Source organism: Corythoichthys intestinalis, chromosome 12 (assembly GCF_030265065.1).
Source record: "Corythoichthys intestinalis isolate RoL2023-P3 chromosome 12, ASM3026506v1, whole genome shotgun sequence".
NCBI classification, from domain to species: Eukaryota; Metazoa; Chordata; class Actinopteri; order Syngnathiformes; family Syngnathidae; genus Corythoichthys; species Corythoichthys intestinalis.
Genome location: NC_080406.1, coordinates 18,198,944 through 18,221,833, shown reverse-complemented (window position 1 = coordinate 18,221,833; position 22,890 = coordinate 18,198,944). Strand labels below are relative to the sequence as shown.

Below are 22,890 nucleotides of genomic sequence, written 5' to 3'. Positions count from 1 at the left end.
ATAAGGAAGGAATGTATTCTTCCGAAGCTGAGATCCACATTATGATTAGATTATTTAGATTATTCAATTCATTTGTGCGGTTGTATCTGTTTTGCAATTTTGTGTGAGTTCAAATAGCAAATCAGTGTAATGATGTGGAGGGGACCATACCCCCATTAAAAGTCTTTTTGATAATAATTTGAGAAATTTGTGCCCAGAAGTGTTCATCTTTTCTGACAGCTGACAAGCTTGGTTGGATAACAATGTTTTGTTGGTGGAAACATCAACACGAGTTGTGGGCGTGGCGGTGGCAGGTATAAAGGTAGCATGACTTGAAGAGTGGCATCCTAATGTTTAGTGGTCATGGAAGTGTTAAAGTTAATACTGCTGCTGCTGCTGCTAAAAGGTTAGTCATCTGCCTTTTTTTTTCCAAATGTTGTTTGTATGTGTGATACATCATTAGAAAGCTTAAAATCGCAATTTTCTGAAGAAAGAAAATTTTTGAACAGGAGGGCATTTTAAAAAAAATTAAAAAGCAAAACTCTAACTGGAGGTGAGAGCACGCGAGAAAATAATTAAAGACGCCATAATTTTAACAAGATATTATAGCGTACTTACCTTGTTTCGATCCAAAAACTCCAAGTAGCATGTATCATCGAGTGTCATGACACAGCTGTGAGTGGCCAGTCGGATTTTGGGGGGATTTTATGGGTTAAACATGGTAATATAACAAGGGTTGCGATGCAGAAATCGCAGACATCAAGGAGTGGTCGAGATGTTCTTTTTCATATATTTACCCCTTTTAAACGTTTTTTTTTTTTTTTTTTTTTAATGTTTCTTTGTTTGGATCGATTAGTTATCATCTAACATATCGGAGAAAATGCGACAGTAAAAAAAAAAAAATACAATTAAGCAATAGTTATGAGGTAGATATCTGTGACTTTTTTACAGACATCATTTTTTTCATTGTGACGTAATTTGTTTAAAAGTTTAAAATATGCGAGTGAATAATTTTTTAAAAGTTTTTTTTAAACGAAATATTAGATATCAATTAATGATTCTAAGCTAAGAATGACATTTTGAATAATACTGTAAATACAATCGATTACCTTCGTTTTATGGCTGGGTTGAAACAAAAGGGTTGTGCGACGTCTGTAAACGGGGGTTTCCAGGGTAAAACGGACAAATTAAAAATAGTTCGGGGCCTTAAGGCGCCATGAATCTGCTATGGCAGCATATAGACATATTGTTCTATCAAACACAACAGTTCTTTTGGCTTAAAATGCAACAGTTTCTTTTAAAGAGGAGTGCAATAGCAGAAACTGCTTTTTCAGTCTTGTCTGGGTTTTCTGCCATATATTTATACATACACACACATAGACTTCATAATCACAATTATGAAGTTAATGATATATGTATATGGGGGGCACATCAAAGTCAAGACTCAGACCCACACGCTGGGAGAACTCCGTGGAATAAATAAATCATAAAATCGGTGGAAATGGATGGCGCTACACAAGCACTTTATTTGTAGTAAAGTATTGTAAATCTGATGTTAGTTAGTTAGTTAGTTAGTTAGTTAGTTAGTTAGTTAGTTAGTTAGTTAGTGTTCTTCTTGGCGTGTGTGGTAGCCTGACAGTTGGGTTTTTTTTTTTTACATGAAGGTTTGACAGTTGGGTTTCATATTTTCGAGATCAAAGAACCATTCCGCCCCCGAATTTTATACCGGAATGGCATACCGGACCGTTCCAGCCCACTTTTACTCTTGTGTATAAGTGAGTAGATGTGGGAGTGTGTAGGTATGTGTGTTTGTACACAAATATACACTGTACGGCTTTCATGAAATCACAATTCAAAATATGTGGTTTTTGTGGCTCTTGAAATCAAAAAGGTTCATGACCCCTGCTTCAATAATATGCATAAGGTAAATAATGCAGGCAAATCAACCGCTTTGAGATTACTGGCACTCAGAGCCAAATTTGACATGGTTGACCAATCATAACATCCTGCTCACGAGTTTGGAACAGTTAGCAGCGATAATCAACATTATGTTACAGTGGTATGAATCTGATTTACAAGATACTGTGTGACAGTAGAAAACCTTGTGTCTGTTGCCTATTCCTCACGTACACTTCACTTTTCACAGTATATTTTGCGCACTTTGGGTACTCCCTGAATGGTTGAAAAAAATCATAATAGCTTATTTTTCATTCCATCGGAGCTGGACGTAAAAAAATCAGTCTGTACTCTGGTGCTTACTTTTCACTCACCTAAATATCAGACGTATGTTTTTTTATCCTTTTATTTGTTATTTCTATTTCCTATTTTAATTAAAGTAATTTGTAATCTTGTCTGGTTGATTTCAATTGATGTTGAATGACCGTAAATTGAATTTCGTTTCTTTTTTTTGGTCTCATCTTTAGAATGCAGAGCACAGCTTAATGGTGAGTCACACCCTGCCTCCCTGTGTCCAACTACTTTTTCAACATTGATTTCATATTTCATTTCAAATTATAGGTGGAAGGCACCCTCCTTGTCTTCCATTTGTAACAAGTCCAATAAAAACTTTTTGTAAAGAAAATCATAAAACGATTACTTGATGAGAAAAAGATGACTGGATCAACCGGATATTTTGAATGATATGCATTACCTCTGATGAATTAAGTAAATTAAGTTAAGGCTTTGTGACTCATTTTTATGCCTGTGTAGTGTGCGGGAAGGCCCGTCTTAACCCGCGCATTGTGGGCGGGAATGAGGCCCAAGCAGGCGCGTGGCCCTGGCAGGCCAGCCTGCACAGGGACGGGGTTCACTTCTGTGGGGGGTCGCTCATCAACAGTCAGTGGGTGCTGTCAGCCGCACACTGTTTTCAGAGGTCAGAAACACATGCAAACACATCAACACTACAAGTGTGTCAAGGGAAAACATTGCACTTTATTGTCCTGATAATAAAGAAATCACGCAGTAAGACAGCACAATTTCATCGCCCTGTCTTTGGCCCTGTACTTATGATGTGTTTTGTGCAGCCCAGGATCTGTAACAGTGATTTTGGGTCTTGAGCGCCAGTTCGGTCTCAATCCCAACGAGGTGCGCAGAGATGTCCTGAATGTCGTCATCCATCCCGACTACGATGTTTTACCTTTCGACAGCGACGTGGCACTTTTGCGCTTTTCCCCACCCGTCACCTTCAACGACTTCATCAGCCCCGTTTGTCTGGCCGCAGCCACAAGCACCTTCTTTACCGGAACTGAAAGCTGGGTCACCGGATGGGGAAACATCAATTTCCAAGGTCGGTCGACACTTCCAATGCTTTTTGTCATCTTAGGTAAAACAAAAATGCTAACAAAAGCACTCCCACAGGGTATCACAACAATGTGACAACAATTGCAGAGAATGCAAAGGCAGCAAAAACTGACCTGACACAAAAACAGGCAGCGTTTTTCAATTCTTTCTCTATGAGAGCCGTTTTAAATATGGTTCATATTGAGACTGTCCGTCCGGTTCTGTCTACTTCACACTCTATGTCCAGCTTGTCCGTTAGTGACCCACCTTATTCTGTTATTTGTGTTCAGTTCCTCTGCCATTCCCACAAAACCTGATGGAGGTTGATGTGCCAGTGGTAGGAAACCGTGAATGTTATTGCAACTACAGTAGCCTGATAAATATCACCGACAACATGATTTGTGCTGGCCTGAATGAGGGGGGAAAAGGCTCCTGCCAGGTGAAAAGTTAATTTGTGTCTATCAATAATGTCACAAAAGCGAAAAGCCAGCAAGTAAACTGTGTTGTTCCACAGGGTGATTCAGGCGGTCCCTTGGTGAGCAAACAAGAGTCCGTGTGGGTCCAGAGCGGGGTGGTGAGCTTTGCTTTCAAATGTGCCGAGCCCAAGTTCCCAACCGTCTTTGCAAGGGTGTCCCAGTACCAGGCTTGGATCAGCAACCAAATCGGTCCCGACAATCTGCCGGGCTTTGTCACCTTCACATCAGTGGGCACCGATCCAGACCAGGATGTGAGCTGCCCTGGCCTCCCTACACCACCCAACACCACCACTAGCCCCCCTACAAGCCCCACCATCGACAAAACCAGCTCCCCTACCAGTCACACCAACACCGCAACAAGCCCTGGCACCAGCCCCATAATAACCACAACGCCACCCCCACGTAAGCAACAAGTAATACAGACAGCATTTTTTCTTGAGTTTTTACTTAAATGTTTAAAACTTAATTGTTTACTGCTTTAATGTTAATGTTGCATAGTGTGCGGGAAGGCCCCTCTCAACACGCGCATTGTTGGGGGAGAGGTGGCCCCCATGGGCGCGTGGCCCTGGCAGGTCAGCCTGCACATGAACGGGTTCCACTTCTGCGGAGGATCACTCATCAACAGTCAGTGGGTGCTGTCAGCCGCGCACTGCTTTGGCAGGTCAGAAATGCACGCACATATCAACAAGACTATTAGGTGCTTCAAGGGAAATAATTTAATTTCATTGGCCAAAGAATGATGAAAGCCTGCTGCATGACATCACAATTTCAGGTCCTTGTCGTTGGTCCATAAGTCATGTTATGTATGTGCAGCCCTGGAATTGTAACAGCAATTTTAGGTCGTCAGCGCCAGCAGGGTCCCAATCCTAATGAGGTGCGCAAACAAGTTGCGAGGATTGTTGTCCATCCCTACTACAGCCGGAAAACCAACGACAACGACGTAGCCCTTTTGTTCCTTTCTACGCCTGTCAGCTACACCGAATTCATCGGGCCCGTCTGTCTGGCCGAAGCTACAAGCACCTTCTTTACCGGAACCGAAAGCTGGATCACCGGATGGGGAGACGTCAAATTCGGAGGTTGGTTGACACCTAAGCTCAGTCAAAAATTTGACCAGTATGTTGTCCGAACCAGCAAAGGCGAACAGACACTATCATTTTGTCCTTTCTTTTGTTTTAAAAGCTATGCGTAAACGTTTTTTTTTCTTCTTACAAATAAGTGTGTTTCATATGTCATACCTGAAGCCTGTGGTGACACAGGATGTCACAACATAGTAAAAATACCACAGGTAATGACAAGGCAGGAAAAAGAATTACCTGCCACAAAGATATGAGGTCAGTGTTTTCCAACTGTTTCACTTTGGGAGCCAGCTTGAAAATGGATTATACTTTGGGCATCCGTCCGATTCTAACAACTTCACACTCTACATCCAAATGGTATGTCAATGACCTACTTTTGGTGTTATTTTATATGCGGAGTTTGGGGGGGGGCAATATGGATATTTAGAATTTCTTTAAACCTAGGCTTTAAAAAGCTTCAACAACAACTGAGCTTGAACCAAGGATTGAATAAAAACTGTGTCAAGATGTACTGCATATATACGGTATATCTATATGGAGGAAAACACTCAGGTGACTTGAAGTTCCGCTCTGAGACCCCCAATTTGGCCAAATTTCAAAATTGTCCTATATGCATGTGTGATACATCATTGGAAAGCTTCAAATCTCAATTTTCTGGGGGAAGAAAAATTTTGAACAGGAGTGCAATTAAAAAAAAAAAAAAAAAAAACGTTTTTTAAACAGCAAGTCCCTATCTGGAGGTGAGCGCACGCGAGAGCAGAATTACAGACGCCATGACTTTAACGAGATATTATCGCGTACTTTCCTTGTTTTGACCCCAAAACTCCATGTAGCATGTATCACCGAGTGTCAAGACACAGCTGTGAATAGCCACAACTGGATTTTTTGGGCATTTTATGAGTGAAACATGGTAATATAACAAGAGTCGCGATGCAGAAATTGCAGGCATCAAGGAGTGGTCGAGATTTTCTTTTTCATATATTTACCCTTTTAAACTTTTTTTTTTTTTTTCAATTTTTCTTTGTTTGGATCGATTACTTATCAACTAACATATCAGAGAAAATGCGACAGTCACAAAAAAATACAATAAAGCGATTGTTATGAGGTAGATATCTGTGACTTTTTTATTTTGCATTTTTTTCAATGTGACGTCATTTGTTTAAAAGTTTAAAATATGCGAGTGAATAATTTTTTTGAAGTTGTTTTTTTTTTTTTTTTTTTTAAATGAAATATCAGACATCAAATAATGATTCCAAGCTAAAAATGACAGACATTTTGTATAATAAATATAATCAATTACTTCCGTTTTATGGCTGGGTTGAAACAAAAGCGGTTGCGCGACGTCTGTAAGCGGGGGTTTTCAGGGTCCATCAGGGGACGGACAAATTAAAAATAGTTTGGGGGCTTAGTGCGCCATGAATCTGATATGGCAGCATATAGACATATTGTTCTATCAAACACAACAGTTCATTCATTAAACAATCTACATGCCTAAATGCACCGATTTGCCGCCATGTGATTGGCTGATTAGAAATTAAGTGTTAACGAGCAGTTGGACAGGTGTACCTAAAAAAGTGGCCAGTGAGTGTATATATAAAGAACAAGTATTTGATACACTGCCAATGGAAAAACCCATTGGTAGTATATATATAATATACAATATATATATATATGCCGGAAAACACAGACAAGACTGAAAAAGCAGTTTCTGCTCTTGCATTCCTCTTTAAAAGAAACTACTGTATTCTAAGCCAAAATGACAGTTGATAGAACAATATGTCTATATGCTGCCATAGCAGATTCATGGCGCATTAAGCCCCCGAAGTATTTTTAATTTGTCCGTTTTACCCTGGAAACCCCTGTTTACAGACATTGCACAACCGCTTTTGTTTCAACCCAGCCATAAAATGAAAGTAATTAATTATATTTATTATTCAAAATGTCTGTCATTCTTAGCTTAGAATCATCAATTGATGTCTAATATTTTGTTTATAATAAAAAAATTTAAAAAACTTCAAAAAAGTATTCACTCGCATATTTTCAACTTCTAAACAAATTACGTCACAATGAAAAAAATGGTGTCTATAAAAAAGTCACGGATATCTACCTCATGACTATTGCTTATTGTATTTTTTTGTTACTGTATCATTTTCCTCATTATTTAAGATGATAAATAATCGATCCAAACAAAGAAAAATGGGGGGAAAAAAACATATAAAAGGGTAAATATATGAAAAAGAACGTCTCGACCACTCCTTGAGGTCTGCGATTTCTGCATCACGACACTTATTATATTACTATCTTTCACTCATAAAATCCAGCTGTGGCCATTCACAGCTGTGTCTTGACACTCAGTGATACATGCTACATTGAGTTTTTGGATCGAAACAAGGTAAGTACGCGATAATATCTCATTAAAGTCATGGCGTCTTTAATTCTGCTCTCGCATGTTCTCACCTTCAAATAGGGTTTTGCTGTTTAAAAAAAAAAAAATTTAAATGCCCTCCTGTTCAAAGTTTTTCTTCCCCCAGAAAATTCAGATTTTAACCTTTCAAATGATGTATCACACATGCATTTCGGACAATTTTGAAAGTTGACAAAATTTGGGGTCTCAGATCGGAACTTCAAGTCTCCTGAGTGTTTTCCGCCATACGTATTGTAAGTTAATTTTATTGCTGACAGTGCGTTTCGGGGTCATCAACATGATTTGCCACCCCCCCCCCCCACCCCCCCACCCCCCCCGTCAAAACTTAAACTTTGTAACTTTCTACTTTGTGTGCAGATCCTCTGCCACCCCCACAAGACTTGATGGAGGTTGATGTGCCAGTGGTAGGAAACCGTGAATGTTATTGCAACTACAGCAGCCTGATAAATATCACCGAAAACATGATTTGTGCCGGCCTGAGTGAGGGAGGAAAAGGCGGCTGCCAGGTGAAAACTGAATTTGTGTCTTGCCAAGATTTTACAAAAGTAAAACACTTAACGAAGACCTGGCGCTGTTCCACAGGGTGATTCTGGCGGCCCCATGGTGAGCAAACAAGGGTCCGTGTGGGTCCAGAGTGGGGTGGTGAGCTTTGGAGTACCTTGCTCTGTGCCAGAGTTCCCAACCGTCTTTGCCCGGGTGTCCCAGTACCAGGAGTGGATTAGTAATCAAACAGGTGTTGACAACTTGCCAGGCTTTGTCACTTTCAAATCATCATGCACCGACCCAGATCGAGCTGTGAGCTGTCCTGGGCTGCCTCCTGCACCCACCCACCCCATTTGCCCCCCAAACAGCACCACCATCAATGTCACCGACCCTCCTATAAGCCCCACCACTTCCCACACCTCGCCGCCCCCACGTGAGCAACAAGCGTTACAAATAGCAATTCATCTAAGGGTTGGGTGTGTATTGTTGAAAAGGATGTCCCTTATTTTCCACAGTGGTATTTTGTGGGAACGCTCCTTTGAACCCACGCCTGTCAAGCTCTGGGTCAGTGTCAGCCCAGGAGGGCCTCTGGCCCTGGATGGTCAGTTTGCACTGGAACGGAAGTCACGTCTGCAGTGGCACTCTAGTATCCGAGGCCGCCGTGCTCAGCAGCGCGCAATGCTTTAACCGGTAAGCCATCAATTCAACTCGTGGGAAAAAAAAAAAAAAACGTAAAGCCCAGTAGAGCATTTGCCTCAACTTGGCTCGTCCTCACAGGTCCAGCACACCATCTGAGTGGACCGTCTTCTTGGGTCGCTGGTGGCATAATGGCCCCAACAGCCATGAGACAGAAATGCACGTGACCAACATCACAACAAGTACACTGTCTGGTCAAAACGTAGCAATCCTGCATTTGGCGGCTCGGCCAATGCTGTCCAACTTTATCCAACCCATCTGCATGGAAAGCGGGCAGACCTTCGCCATTGGGTCCACCTGCTGGGTCGCCGGATGGAGCGCGAGCAATGGAGGAGGTCCATACTAAACAATATGCCTCAGTTGAGTTGGTCTTTGAAATCTTGTCTTCCTCTTGTTTCATTCTGTTAGAAGAGCAAGTCTTGCATGAGGTCAATACATCACTGATTGACTGCGGGAGCAGCTCATCCGCTGAGAACATTTGTACAGGACCTCTAGGGCTGGACCAGGTGAGCTTCACTGCTTTAGTCCTTTTCACAAACATGACACAATTTGTCTTCTGACTTCTGGGTTTTGTGACTTGCAGGAAGACACCGGTGGTCCCTTAATGTGCCAGTTAGATGGCTTCTGGTACCAAGTGGCGGTGCTGTGGTCCAACAGCAGTGGGAACGTTAGACAAGTGGGACGAGAGGCACAAATGACAGTTTTCCCCAAACTTAATAACTATGAATCTTTCTTGAGAACGGAGGTGGGGGACTTTTTGTCACCTAGAGGACCCACTACGGTTGCGCCCACAACTGTTGCACCTGCTGCACCTGCGACCAACACCCCCCTCGCGGTCCCTACTCGCACAGTTGCTGTCCCTAGCGGCTCCTCAGCACCACATCTCCTCAGGTGGCTTCTAGTGGGTGGCGTAGGAGTGCATGCCACCTTTTTGATTCAATTCAATTGAAGCCAGAACTATTTAATGTAATGCATCTCTGGCTTCTTTTCTCTGATAACTGATTAATTATATTTGGTACAGTAAATTGTACTGGTGTTGTAAACTTCAAGACCAGTCTTGACATGGATACCATAATTTAAGGGTCTTGGTCTTGTTTGGGTCTGAAGTCCCAAAAGTTTCGGAGCAGTCCTGGTCTCAGACAAGCCAGCAGGGTGGACTCCAGATTTTATGTCCAGACCAGCTCTTCAACTTGATTCATTTGATTTTACAGAAAGATACTTGGTAAATAAAAAAAATATCCCATTCAATTATTGTGTGACTAACATTCCACTACCCCTGTAAATGACTGTTATAATCACAACGTAAAATTTCTTTTGATAAATAAATTTGATTTTTATTGTTCTGATCCCATCTGTTTGCTCTGGTCTTGTCAAGGTCTTGGCCTTAGTTCTTGTTCCAGCCAAGACTTGGTCTTGGATGGTTTGATAGTTAGATAGTTAGATTGAATACAAGACTACTTTGTGCATTTGTTTTCTATTTAGTACTTATATGTCACCATTTTATCAAAGTTTAAAAACAAAAACAAGCACGGACGTGCCAATTAACCTGCTCGCTACAAAGGGAATACTGAAGAAAAGAACTGTTCTTGACAACTTCTAGTTAACTCATCACATTTTGCAAACTAAAGTCGGAACTTTTCAGAATAAGAGACTAAAAATTGCCGAATAAACAATATTATGACACATTATACAGTATATTGCAGGAACACACTCAAATCGTTTCTTTCCACACCACACACCTGCTTTTAAAAACATAAGGTCATGTGCAGACAGAAAAAAATGGCGGACGAGCTACTATTGGCAGAGGTTTGTAGTAGACTGCAGAAACAAAGACAGCTTTTTCGTTCTCAGAGCTTAGTGCACACACTAACGCAGGAACCAAAACCAAATTCCCATTTTTATACGGCACTCAGCGCAAAATGACACACTCATACAAGTTGCAACACTAGCGGTATTATGAGTACGTTGCTTAAAAAAAAACTCTTTTAGACCTTTTCATCCATCTACAACAACAGGAGGAGAATGAATCAAAATACAAACGGTAAGTTTGGTTCAAATAGTTAAAAAAATAAGATTTTTATAAATGTGTACACTACAATGTTATACTGGTGTAAAAAAAAAAATAAAAAAAAAAAAAGTGCAAATTGACGATTAATCTTTAACTGCAAAAATGTGCATTGCCTCTCCCTGGTTTCCTCTTTAATAAATGTCTATCTGTAAATGGCACTGAAACGTCATCCTTCATGTCATGATCGCCGTCAATGGCACTGAATGAGCTAATGTTCAAACTTTGGCTCATAGAAATGTATCAAACTATTGCCTTTTTTGGGAAAAATCAATCAATTTCTCAGACATGGAAAGAAGAGTTTTAAGGTGTTTGAGAAATTCACATTTGAGATGCAAAGCCGCTTCACATTTTGATGTCAAGGATTTGAAATAATCCTCACAGTGCCTTTGTGAGGGTTAACCTCAGTATTTAAGCACACTACACCGTCTGACACCAGCAACTCAAAGAGTCTAAGAGACATGACGATTCAGTGAATCACCTTTCAAAGTCATTTTTGCTGGTCTGTTTTCGCCAAGGCTAAAGGTGTGTTTCTGAGAGCAGCGCAAGTCTGACCTTTGACCTTCAACTAGAGTGTAATGAGCCCATTCACATGCTTGCATTTGAAGGCATTCTATCAGTTTCTTGTTTATTTAACTGAGATTCATAAATTGGAAAAGATTCTCTAGCTGAAAGTAATGGTCACGAATGGTCCAGTCTAATGTGTAGTCCACATACCGTATCACCCAAACCCATCTGGTGCAGACAAAAGCAACAGGATAAGCAGTATGGAAAATGCATGAATGAACTACATGCATTGTTTTATGTTGTCTGGCGGTCACTCACAGGACAATAACGTTTTTATCTGGATTTGAAACCGCAAACATTCAAATCCAGATCTTACTTGAGTTTCCACCTCAGGGTGCACGCGTCATGCAAACGTAAGCCACAGATAAATTCAACAAAGAAGAGGAATGTAGGGGAAAACAAAAAGGGTAACAATAGAGATGGTGCATTGTCTGTTGACAAAATTCAACAGTCCTTGCAAAGATTAAGATTCTAATGGCCAGTGAGACCAATATGGATAGGTTATTTTTAGGGATACACTAAAAGGAACGATTTTGAGCTGCAACCGAAAACTGAATACAGTGGTACCTCTACTTACGAAATTAGTTGGTTCTGGAGGTACTTTCGTAACTTGAAAATTCTTTAAGTAGAGATGCGTTTTCCATGTAAATGCCCTAATCCGTTCCAAGCCCCCCAAAATTCACACATAAATCTTTTATAGTGCATAAAAATACATCAAAACATGTAGCAAATACATGTTACAATTAGATTATTGCACAAAAAAACTGAAAATAAGAGTTATGCATTTTTTTTTTTTTTAAAAAACAAGAATATAAAGTAAAAATAAAAGTTGATACACTCATGTAAAGTTGTAGGAATACGAGGGACAAATGAAGAGGACACTGGGATCACACATACACATACAGTAGAGGTCCCTCTTAGACAATTGGATGGCAGCTATAAGTACTTACAGTAAACTCAGGGAGTCCACTCAAGCTGCTCACTTACACACAATGAGTTGCCAGAGCAACTGTTTAACAAGTTAAACAATGATTGACGCATACGGCGCTTTGATGCTGAGGCTTCCAGGGATCTGTGGCTTGATCAAACAGAAGACGTCTATCAATCATCATTAACTTTAATAAGCAACTCTAGTGCATTGCCTAAACAACAAAGGGGTAGGGTGAGGGAGGGAGAGTGAGACTACGCGATCGGTTCGGGACAGCTCATCTGTGTTTTTTTTTTTTTTTTTTTTTAAATTGGAAAAAAAATCCGCGATGGACTGAGGGCGCTAAGTAGTGAGGGATCACTGAATCGAACTTGACCCTATGTAGAGTAAAAGGCATGTTCAAAATGCTAATAATAATAATCATCATCCTCATCAATTATTTGCTCATACCCACACAAAGGTTTGTACTCAATTTTCACTATTTGTATTATATTTCGTGTTCTGTCGTTTTGATTTGTGTTTCTGGATGGTAATTGAAGTGATCATTTTGAAATTCTTTTCAGTGGCCCTTGAATGCAACAAATGTTGAATGTCACCATGTCAGTGTCAGCCAATGAGTTAAGAAAAATGCAAACATAACATATCAAAAGTGGTGCAAAATCCAATTTTACTCTATGAAAACACCTTTGTGGAGACCTGTGGTACTGCAAAAACAAACAACTGAGTACTGATACCTATGCAATCCAATATCATATCACACGATACACCATTTCAGTATCAATACTTTAATCGCAAAGGGTGAATACTGAAAATACTGACTTCATTGAATCCCAAAAAAGGGAGCTGGCGTCTGCTACGTTGCGCCTCAATTAAGCAAAACATTGGAGCAGTCCATCTCTCCTCCCTCCAAACTTCAAATATGTGCTCTCCCATGGCGACGCGGCTCGGCGCTAATCACTGTATTAGCTGTTTCAAAGTGACCCGTCGGCCCGGGTTAATCCTACATCTTTCTGCTGTTTGCGAACAATGAAATAGCCGCAGCTGTGACAACACTGACAACTGAAGGCAAATAAAGCTGGTAATTGATACGCTAAGGAGACTCAACACCACGGCGAACGGTATAGGACAAATGACCGAGTTCAGCTTCTGGAAATCTATTCATAAGCAAAACTGGCCTGAGGGGGAATTCAACTCTCACTGTTTTCATTCGCTCATTTGTGCGGGTGAACGCTGAGACCGGGTGGGTGTGTCGCCCCTCGGCTTCCCCCGATGAGAGCCCCTCCGCACCCGGAAAGGCCAGCTTCCTCCCCCCGGTTTATCTGCTGCTGATTTGTTTTATTTCTCAGGAGCTGTTTTACAAACTCATTTGTCAAGCCCCTGTGAAACAGCGCCTAGCAAAACACTCCCACAGTGAAAAGCGGACGCTTAAATGTAGTTTGAATGAAAGCTTTCTCTTCTTCAATTTGCCGTGTATCGCATCTTTTTGACAAGAGTAAAACCTCAAACAAGTGTCAGTTTGCATTTAAGGCCTGCTACGGAGAGAAAGATGACCGCCTCTTGTGCAGTCGGTGAAACACATTGGTTTTCACCTCAGAGTGGGACTTCTGTCCATTTCCCCTTTGAGAGAAAACACCCAGTAAACTGATACTCGTCCCAAATGTCATCTGTTTAGATCCAAAAGTGAAAGTTGGCGAGGGGCAACATAACAAACTAAGGCTAAGGCTTACCGCTGAGTTAACGCGCAACTTACTTAATTCAATTCCTGCCATTGACGGTGATAGATGAACTAGATCTGGTCTATAAATTAACAGTTTTTACATTAACCACACAGCAAATTTGGCATATTAACACTTAAACTAGGGAAACACATAAACAACCTTCAGACTCTTCTAAAGGCTTAATATTATTTTATTGGGTAAGAATTTGCACAGCAGTCATGACTTATTAATTGCAAAAGATTCCACAAGTTAAAACAATTAACACATTTTAGTCGCGAGCTATGTTTCAGTCACGAAACCTTTACATCAAGGGCTTAGGTTTGGTTTCAACTGTTGGTAGGTACAATATAAAAGCATAACCTGCATCTACAATTTTTGCTGGGGACGGGACATTAATAAGACAAACAGATCAGGTAAACGGGGGTCACAGCTACATTTCTTACAAATATGAACCTAATTAATTGATAGGGTAAATGATCAATGCAAAATAAATCTGAATTGACCTATTTACCTTTCATTTGTATTGGTTATGGTGATACACTGTTCGATTCAAACCTTTGGTTTAAAAAATACTAGAGAAACATTTAGAAATCGTCTGGATTTTATTAGAAAATTTAAATGGTAATATTTTAAACGTGTTCCTAACCTCTTAACTATCCAGTAATGCAAAAAAAATAAACATTTGTCTTCAGGCCACTTAACATTGTCTGTCTAAATTTAAAAAAAAAAAAAAAAAAACTCAAAAAACTTCTTAGTCAGGGAATAAAAATAAAAATGGAACCTTCTTTCAGGTAAAACACAACTGCACAGCCAAACTCAACAACAACAAAAAAAGAAAGCTCCTTTAGGCTGCTTTAAGTCCAAATAAATAAAATAAAAATGAAAGTTGGGGAGGAGGTGGTAAACCTCAGTTCAATACATTTCTCACAGTTTAATTAACGTAAACAGTAGAAAACACATACGGGAGGACACTTCTTTCTAGGCAGCTTCCCACTCGAGTTTTGCAGGTTAGCAAAATCACACAGTTTAATATTATGCTAACTCTGATGCAGATTGGACTTTCAGTAGCAAATTTAGTGATGTGTTCCCGACCACCACAACACTTTTCTTTTTACATTACTGTACTTACAGTGGCTGCTGCTGGCCGACAAAAAAACTTCTAATATCCCTCCTGTTCGAAGGGGGCAGAGGAGGCGGCATGTTGTATTTCCCTTTCGGGGTGCAAGGGTGTGTGTATGTGTATCGAAGAAATATAAAGTAACCACTTTATGCTATTTTGGGCCTTTTTTTAAAACCATTTAAATGTCTTAAAATGGCACATCAACTGCAGATCTTTTGGTTTTTGCATGGATAATTGTTTTTCTACTGTTCTGTATTGAAATGCAATTATTTGCATGCCATAATCCTTTAAAGAAAAAAAACATGTAGCTTTTTGGGACAAATATTACCATGTGATTACTGTCATTTTTGCACTATAAGGCTCACCTGACTATAAGCCGCCAGCCACCAAATTTGGCACGAAAATGGCATTTGTTCATAGATAAGCCGCACTGGACTATAAGCCACAGCTGTCCTCACTGCATTATAGGATATTTACACCAGAAGATTTTAACTGGTAACACTTTATTTGACAGCGGCCACATAAGACTGTCAGACCAAATGAACCACCATGAAGCCTTGAACCTTTTGCTGCAAAGCTTCATTGCTTCAAGAAGCTTCATTTGGCCATCACTGCTCCCTTGGGAGAGACAGTCAACCTCTGCTGCCACCTGCTGTCAACATTGTTGTTGTCCAACATGCCTCCTAGCATGCATTGCAGCGCTACAGATGTAAATAACAATCAAAATTCATGTTCTGTGCTATTTTTTTTTTTCTTCAGTTACTGCTCCAGTTGTTTCATTAATTGCTAGTTATGGTATTTGATAACACTAAATTTGACAGTGGAGCCATTAAACAATCAGAATTAGGACATAACACTGTCATGAGCATTAATGAATGCTTAGAAAAGATGTAATTTAGTCTTATCCAGCAAATTATCTCACTTTTGAATGGATGTGAAAGATCCAAGCTAGACATAAATGGAGTTAGTGACATAATTTGCCAGATTAATGACATCTGTCATAAGCATTCAGTAATGGCCTTGATAGGGTCATGCCGTTTTTACGACGGTCCTATGACAGTCTTATGACGCCGCTGTCAAATACAATGTTACCTATTAACCCAAATAGATCAACAAATAAACCGCACTGGACTACAAGCTGCAGGATTCAAAATGTAGGCAAAAAGTTGCAGTTTAGAGTCCGGAAATTATGGTAATTAAGATTAATGATCTACAACGGCCCTCAGTAATTATATTATTTTTTAATTGAGTCCCACTCCTATCTTATTTAAGAAACTAACTCATTGGCTGCTATTGCCGGCAAAAGACATCTAATCCATTTTTACTGGAGGAGCTAGCAGCTCATGCCCTCCCAGTCTGAATGGATTCGACATCTATTGCCGTCAGTGAAACTAAAACATGATCATACAACGGCAACCAAACATTCCTTGCATAGTCATAGTCAAAGTCATAAAGTCACTGGAAAGAAATCCGATTTACAGTACGCTGATCCTGGTTGTTTTTACTTACCTCACCTGTTTGGAAACACAATAAACGCAGCATTAAAGTCACTCCCAAGAAGAACAGTCTGCACACTTTTTAATTATTTTCCACCTTTAATCCACCTTATTAATGAAAATCTCCTACTTTGCTCCTAGCCTTTTTCCACCATACGGATTATATGAATATAAATAGTGCCAAGTAGGTGGCCCAGCTTGTAAATGCAAACACCGATCTCACCCAAATACTTGCAAATTCTTTATTCGTGATTCAAGACTTGTGTTGTGCAGATGGTAGGTTTTCCACGCAGTAAAACGTGGGTGTACGAGCACGACGCGTGCGATGTCGGTGGGTGACGACGCGGTTTTAGAACTTCTCAAGCCGTGTTGTAAAATCATCAGGTGGCCTTGTTTACATGAATAATGAATTGGTGGAAGTGCAACACTTGAGATGATATGTAGAAAAAGCCTAAAGTTAAAGTGGGTGGTGATTTACAGCGTGAGTAACTGTGTGAACAGCACTGTAAATTCCTATTCTTTTCATATTCTCGTAAATGCCACTTTGCTCAAACTGGTTATTTTATTTGAAAAAGATGGTGAAACACAATCAAAAGGAGATGAAAGCTGGAGTACTGTACAGCTTTCATAGTCTCTCATAATCTGTTATTTTGGGGGCAGTAACCCTTTTATGCAAGGTTATGTAAATATGACCACCAAGAGTTACTCATTGGACATTAGCGATGTGACCGAAAATTCGGCGCCGAAAACTTTCCGTCAAAAATAGCTTTCGGTTTTCGGTTAAAAGACCGAAAGTTTAACACCAAATAATGTGAAGAACCGTCGTCCTCTTGCAGTCAAAACAAGGCAAGAAGCAACACTAATGGGTCACAGCCAACTTGTCCGCACTTTGGAAGTATTTTGAGGTATCAATGAAATATATGAAATTATTAAATGAAAGGAAACAAATTTGTTTCATCCCTGATACATGCTTATTCTGAAGTTGCTTTCCATTAATGTCCCACGTCTATCGAGTACAGTGCACTTGAGCCCATGTGTGAGAAGTTGGGAGTTTTATCAAGCAAGCAGTATACAAATAAAGTAGTACCGTATTGGCCCGAATATAAGACGGCCCTGATTATAAGACGACCCCCGCTTTTCAAGACTCAAGTTTCAAACAAGACTTTTTGAACGCCAAATTATTTTTTGATACAGAAAATAATTACAGTACATCTGGAACAAATGATTATAACAACATATTTGAGAGAAAAAGCATGTTATTTTGCCTCAATCAAATCTTAATATCTAAACATTTAAATATTTAAACTAAAGTGCAATCACATTCGTAAATGAATGGCTTCTGGTTTTTGAAATGTAAATAAACCAATCTATTGTGATAAAACAACAAAATTGCAATAACTGCATTTACCATCAAAGTGAAGTCTAACTGTAACTGTAGTCTTGAAACAAATCTCAATAAGTAAAAACATTGCAATAAAATAATGCAAACTGGTTAAAGTTGAGAGTAGCTGAGATCTGTCATGACAGAACATCGCTTCAATGATATCTGGCGCTATCTAGCGTCATGAATGGGCATAATGTCTAGACCGCGAATATAAGACGACCCCCACTTTTTCAGTCTTATTTCAATGCAAAAAACACCGTCTTATATTCCGGCCAATACGGTATGTAAATGCGTATACTGTACGTGCATTTGCTGTACAATAATCAGTACAACAGTTTGTACAATAATTTTATGGCACGACCACTTCCTCTTTTTGTCACATTTTTTCTACGACCTTCACACCCCACTCGGCGTTTAATCCGGCTGGGAGCGACTTCGCTCGACTTCGTCGCCGCTATGATTCGGTTGCCTGGCTCTGCCAGACTATTCTCCCTGTATTTTTCAAACACTGAGAGAAATAGTCTGGGAACCATCCCATTAACGGCCTTTCGAGCAGGTACAAAATCAATCGACAAATCAGATTCGTTTATTTGCGTGACGTGTTCTTCACAAGCAACGTCACTCTTGCGCGTCGAAAGTCGTCTCTTCAACAACACAGATGGTGAACGGGAGAGCCGAGAATATGTTCCAATCCAAGGTAAAATCAGTTTTAAATTACCAAAAACACATCGACACGAGTCATTGACAACAGTCTGTCTCGCGCTAGCCATGTCCAATAAACTCGGCTCTCTTTGTATGTTTCCTCCCGCTCGCAAGTCCCTCGTCCTGCCCTCGCCATTTTACTAACGTCACGTCTGCCCGTCACTGATTGGTCCACTCCGCTGTCTGTTTGCTGTGTCTTGCTCCGCCCTGGAAATTGTATCCGCGTGAATGGTGGCCAGACTCAATAGCTGGAACAGCGGTGAGTCTGGTGTACCAGGCAAATGATTCGGCCCATTCGCCTGGCTCTCGATCGATTCCACATGTTGCACAAGAAAACAGCGAATCTTATTTTAAGGAGTACGAGAGATTGTAATAGCCCTGTAAAGAGCTATACAAGTTTTGGCAAGAACAAAATAGTCTTTTTGTTGTTGTGAACTACAGTTCCACACAAGCGTACATCGAGATTTCATTTAGCTTAGCAACTGGAGGCATGAGTACCATTTGTCAGGTGTCCCAAACTTTCAAGAATTGCGCATTTATCAAGGCTTCATCGGCCGTGACGTCCACCGAACAGAATGCTACGATGACGCTGGCACCTCTGCTATTGGACACGGTCGTTGAACGTTTTATAAGGGCCCTATTTTATTTTTGCCTATCGTAAAACATTTATTTTTTAAAGGCAAAGGGCGTTAATCAAAAGGCATAGGGCATTCATTGAAAAATAATTAAATATTATAATAATTTGAAAAAATGTTTGTAAAAAATTTTTTTAAAAGAATTGTATAAATGTGTATTATTTGGATTTTCGGTTTTGGGTTTTTCGGCCAAGTGTTTCCAATATTTGGTTTTCAGCCAAGAATTTTGCTTTCTGTACATCCTTAAAATTTATTCACCTCTCCTATTGTCAAAATGGATTGCACGTCTAGTGTGGTCAATGGCACTGAAAGATGAGCATTTACAGGCCTCTCTGTTGAAATGGATTGCACATCTGTTGTTGTCAATGGCAGCCAATGAGTTAAATGTGGGTACCTTCTTTGTGGTACTTGGAGGTCTCCTCCTGTTGATTTTAGGTCACTTCCTGTACATTATGTGGCATACCTGGCTGATGTACTGTTGATTTTGGATGATTTCCTGTTGATTTTATGGCATTTCCAGATCACTTCCTGGTGATTTTGAGCCATTTCCGTTTAGAGCACGTATGGGTCAGTTTCTGTTTGGGGTCACTTTCTGATAGTTTTTGGTCTTTCCCAGGTCTCTTCCTGTACATTTCGGGTCAGTTCATATTGATTTTAGGGTAATATGAGTGAGATTCTTTCAGGTCTGAGTTGAAATTCAATTGGAGTGAAGGGACACGTATTTGTAGGACAAAAACTAGGAAAATTAGCACTTTGGGGGAAAAATGTCTTGCTTTGGAGGCTTTTTTGGGTCAAAAATAAATAAACTCGTTTTTGGCACACAAGTGCGACTGTTATGGGCGAAATCCAAAGATAGCCTGTTTCGCATGAATTTTTTAACATTTCAAAGTTGGAACGGTGTGAATTGGTCAAAGTGTGTGAACTATCGGGCATGCCAAAAAAGTGGACGGAAAAAATAAAGGACTATCGTATGCGGCTCGGAAGATGGATGAATGAATGTGGGGAGCTTTGCTTTGCAAAGCGTCACTACAACGAAAGTTCTAAGTGCTTGAATAACTCAAGTCAAAGCTTACTTTTCAGATGGAGAGTCATAACACGTCGGCCTCGTCGAGAACTGCGTATAGGGAATGTATATTTATAAATCTGAACGGTGTGTTGACTTCTCTGTGAGTCCCATTTGCAGCATAGCAGAAGAAAGGTAGATAGCATTTACGTGCAGGAACATCTGGACATGATGTGAGCCTCAGGAATGACTGATGAGGAAAAGCAGGAGGGACACCCCTGTGACCCCCACACCTGCACTCCCTTGACATCGCTAACTTTTTGGATTCCGACCAAATCTATATCGACTTTTGAGGCCGGGCTTCAACTGATATAACAGATTAGAATTTGGTCGGGGGGAAAAAACACAAAAGCTATGGTACTGTACTTGATTTTGACTTTTCATACTCTTTATTTACCCTGAAAATAATAGTTGTTAAATGAAGTAAATTAAATGCAACAAAAAAGTATGAACTCATTCACTGCCAGTATATGTTGTGGTAGTTAGTAAAAGAAGGGAATTAATATTGAAAGTGCCTATTGACGGGAATAGACATCCAATCCATCTTAACTGGGAGGGGTTGGAAGCGATTGAATGGCAGCCAATAAGTTAAAGATCAACTGTTTAAAATTAATATAATTATTTATTATTATCTTCATTGAAAACTTAGTTATTATTGTTGTGTTGATACGTTTAATATACATTTTTAACTGAGTAATTTAAGGTTATTATATGAAATTTAAGTTATTACATTACAATCAACATTTTATTATTCGTACAGTATATACTGTAATATATATTACTGATTAATTTAATTCATTATTTAAAATACACTCTTAAGATGAATTATTATTGAACATTTTCTATTTTAATATTATTATTATATAAAAATAAAGTTATTGTATTACAATCAACATATTTTAATATGTAAATGTTATTATTGCAGTCAATATTTTTATATTCAATGAAAGAAAAATTAACTAGAAATTAAAATTTGATAAAATATAAACACACAGTATATACTGTAATATATATGAATATTTACTTATACTTATTATACCTAGACTTATTATACTTAATGATATTTATATTTTTAAACACACTCATATATTATCAATTTAATTATGAGGAAATAAGTTAATAATTATTGAAAATGTGTTATCTTAATATTTTAAAGTTATTATTCTATAAAATTAAATCTATTGTATTAAAATCAATATAAAGTAATTGTTTCAGTGTACACACTATATTAAAGTCAGTATATACAAAGAATATTTTTATTATATTAAAAAACATAAAATATTTGAATAAAACATCAGATGACGTTTTTTTTTTTTTTTTTTTTTTTTTTTGCTTATTCCAAATATGAAAGAAAATAAATGCCATTGACAGTGTTACTCATCTAATCCATTTTTCACTAAGCGGGGGTCTATTGCCATTAATAGCAGTGAATTAGGTTAAAAAAAAAACACACACAAAAATACATTCCACGTTCGACAATGTAAATAGTTAATCCCTCATTACTGAATAATTACTCTAATGAAATAATGAAAGGCAATTCTCAATGCCGCATTTGAACTGGTCGTCACCTCGGCAAGAAAACAGACAGCGAGCAAAGGGGAATTCCTGGCGAAAGTTGAGTGTCTGTGGAATGCAACAGTACAATTTAGTGACTGTCAGAAGACTGCAGCAACATAAATGTGCGCTTTTCTGTGCCAGGTTGTGTTGTGCTCCTGATTATGCTCTTGTTATGGCTGAGGTGCAGACACTGCAGAGACAGAGGTTAGCCATGTTCTGCCAATGTTGCGTGACACATCTCACTAAACATGAATTTGGAAATATACCAGTTGAAAAGCAATCTGTTTCACTAAAGCTACACCCACATTTGGCTAATTTATCTTCATTTACATGATGGATTGCTATGGAAAAGATCTATATGTTTTTGTTTTTTTTTAACAAATATCAGCCTTATATCAACTTAAAATGTTTTGTTTTCAACTACCTCCACCAGTACCGTCTTTTTCTGATTATAAGGCGCACCTGATTATAAGCCGCCACCCACTAAATTTGACACGGAAACAGCATTTGTTCATAGATAAAAAGCACTGCATTTTAAGCCGCAGCTGTCCTCACTGTATTATGGGATATTTACACCAAAAGATTTGTTGACCAGTAACACTTTATTTGACAGCGACATCACACGACTGTCATAAGACCAAATGAACCACGATGAAGCAATGAACCAATTGGCTGCAAAGCTTCATTGCTTCAAGAAGCTTCCTTTGCCCATCACAGCTCCCTTGGGGGAGACATTCAACCTCTGCTGCCACCTGCTGTCAACACTGTTGTCATCCAACATGCCTACTAGCATGCATTGCAGTGCAACAGATGTAAATAACAATCCAAATTCATGTTCTGTGCTAATTATTTCTTTAGTTACTGTTCCAGTTGTTTCATTAAGTTTTAGCTATGGTATTTGGTAACACTTTATTTGACAGTGGCGCCATAAGAATGTCATAAGACCATCATAATTATGACATAAGCATTAATGAATATTTATGACAGATGTCATATTGTGTCATCTGGTAAATTATCTCACTTTTGAATGGATGTAAAAGATCCGAGCTGGACATAAATAAATTTGCCGGATGACACTTAGTGACACCGGTCATAAGCATTCTTTAATGCCCATGATAGTGTCATGCCATAATTATGACGCTCTTATGGCACTCTTATGACGCTGCCGTCAAATAAAGTGTTAACTATTAACCCAAATAAATCAACAAATAAGCCGCACTGGACTATAAGCCACAGGATTC

At 39.3% G+C, this 22,890-nt stretch overlaps 1 protein-coding gene across 1 annotated transcript; it reads left to right on the top strand.

Moving 5' to 3' along the window:
• The first annotated feature begins 337 nt into the window (after window positions 1–337).
• On the top strand, window positions 338–9,760 carry LOC130926501 (transmembrane protease serine 9-like). The gene is made up of 14 exons (XM_057851417.1): window positions 338–385; window positions 2,403–2,423; window positions 2,689–2,851; window positions 3,003–3,265; window positions 3,549–3,697; window positions 3,773–4,136; window positions 4,233–4,395; window positions 4,548–4,810; window positions 7,593–7,741; window positions 7,818–8,151; window positions 8,234–8,408; window positions 8,496–8,749; window positions 8,823–8,920; window positions 8,998–9,760. Exons 1-14 carry the CDS (start codon window positions 343–345, stop codon window positions 9,361–9,363), a joined length of 2,805 nt encoding a protein of 934 aa, XP_057707400.1. The 5' UTR covers window positions 338–342; the 3' UTR covers window positions 9,364–9,760.
• Window positions 9,761–22,890: the final 13,130 nt, after the last annotated feature.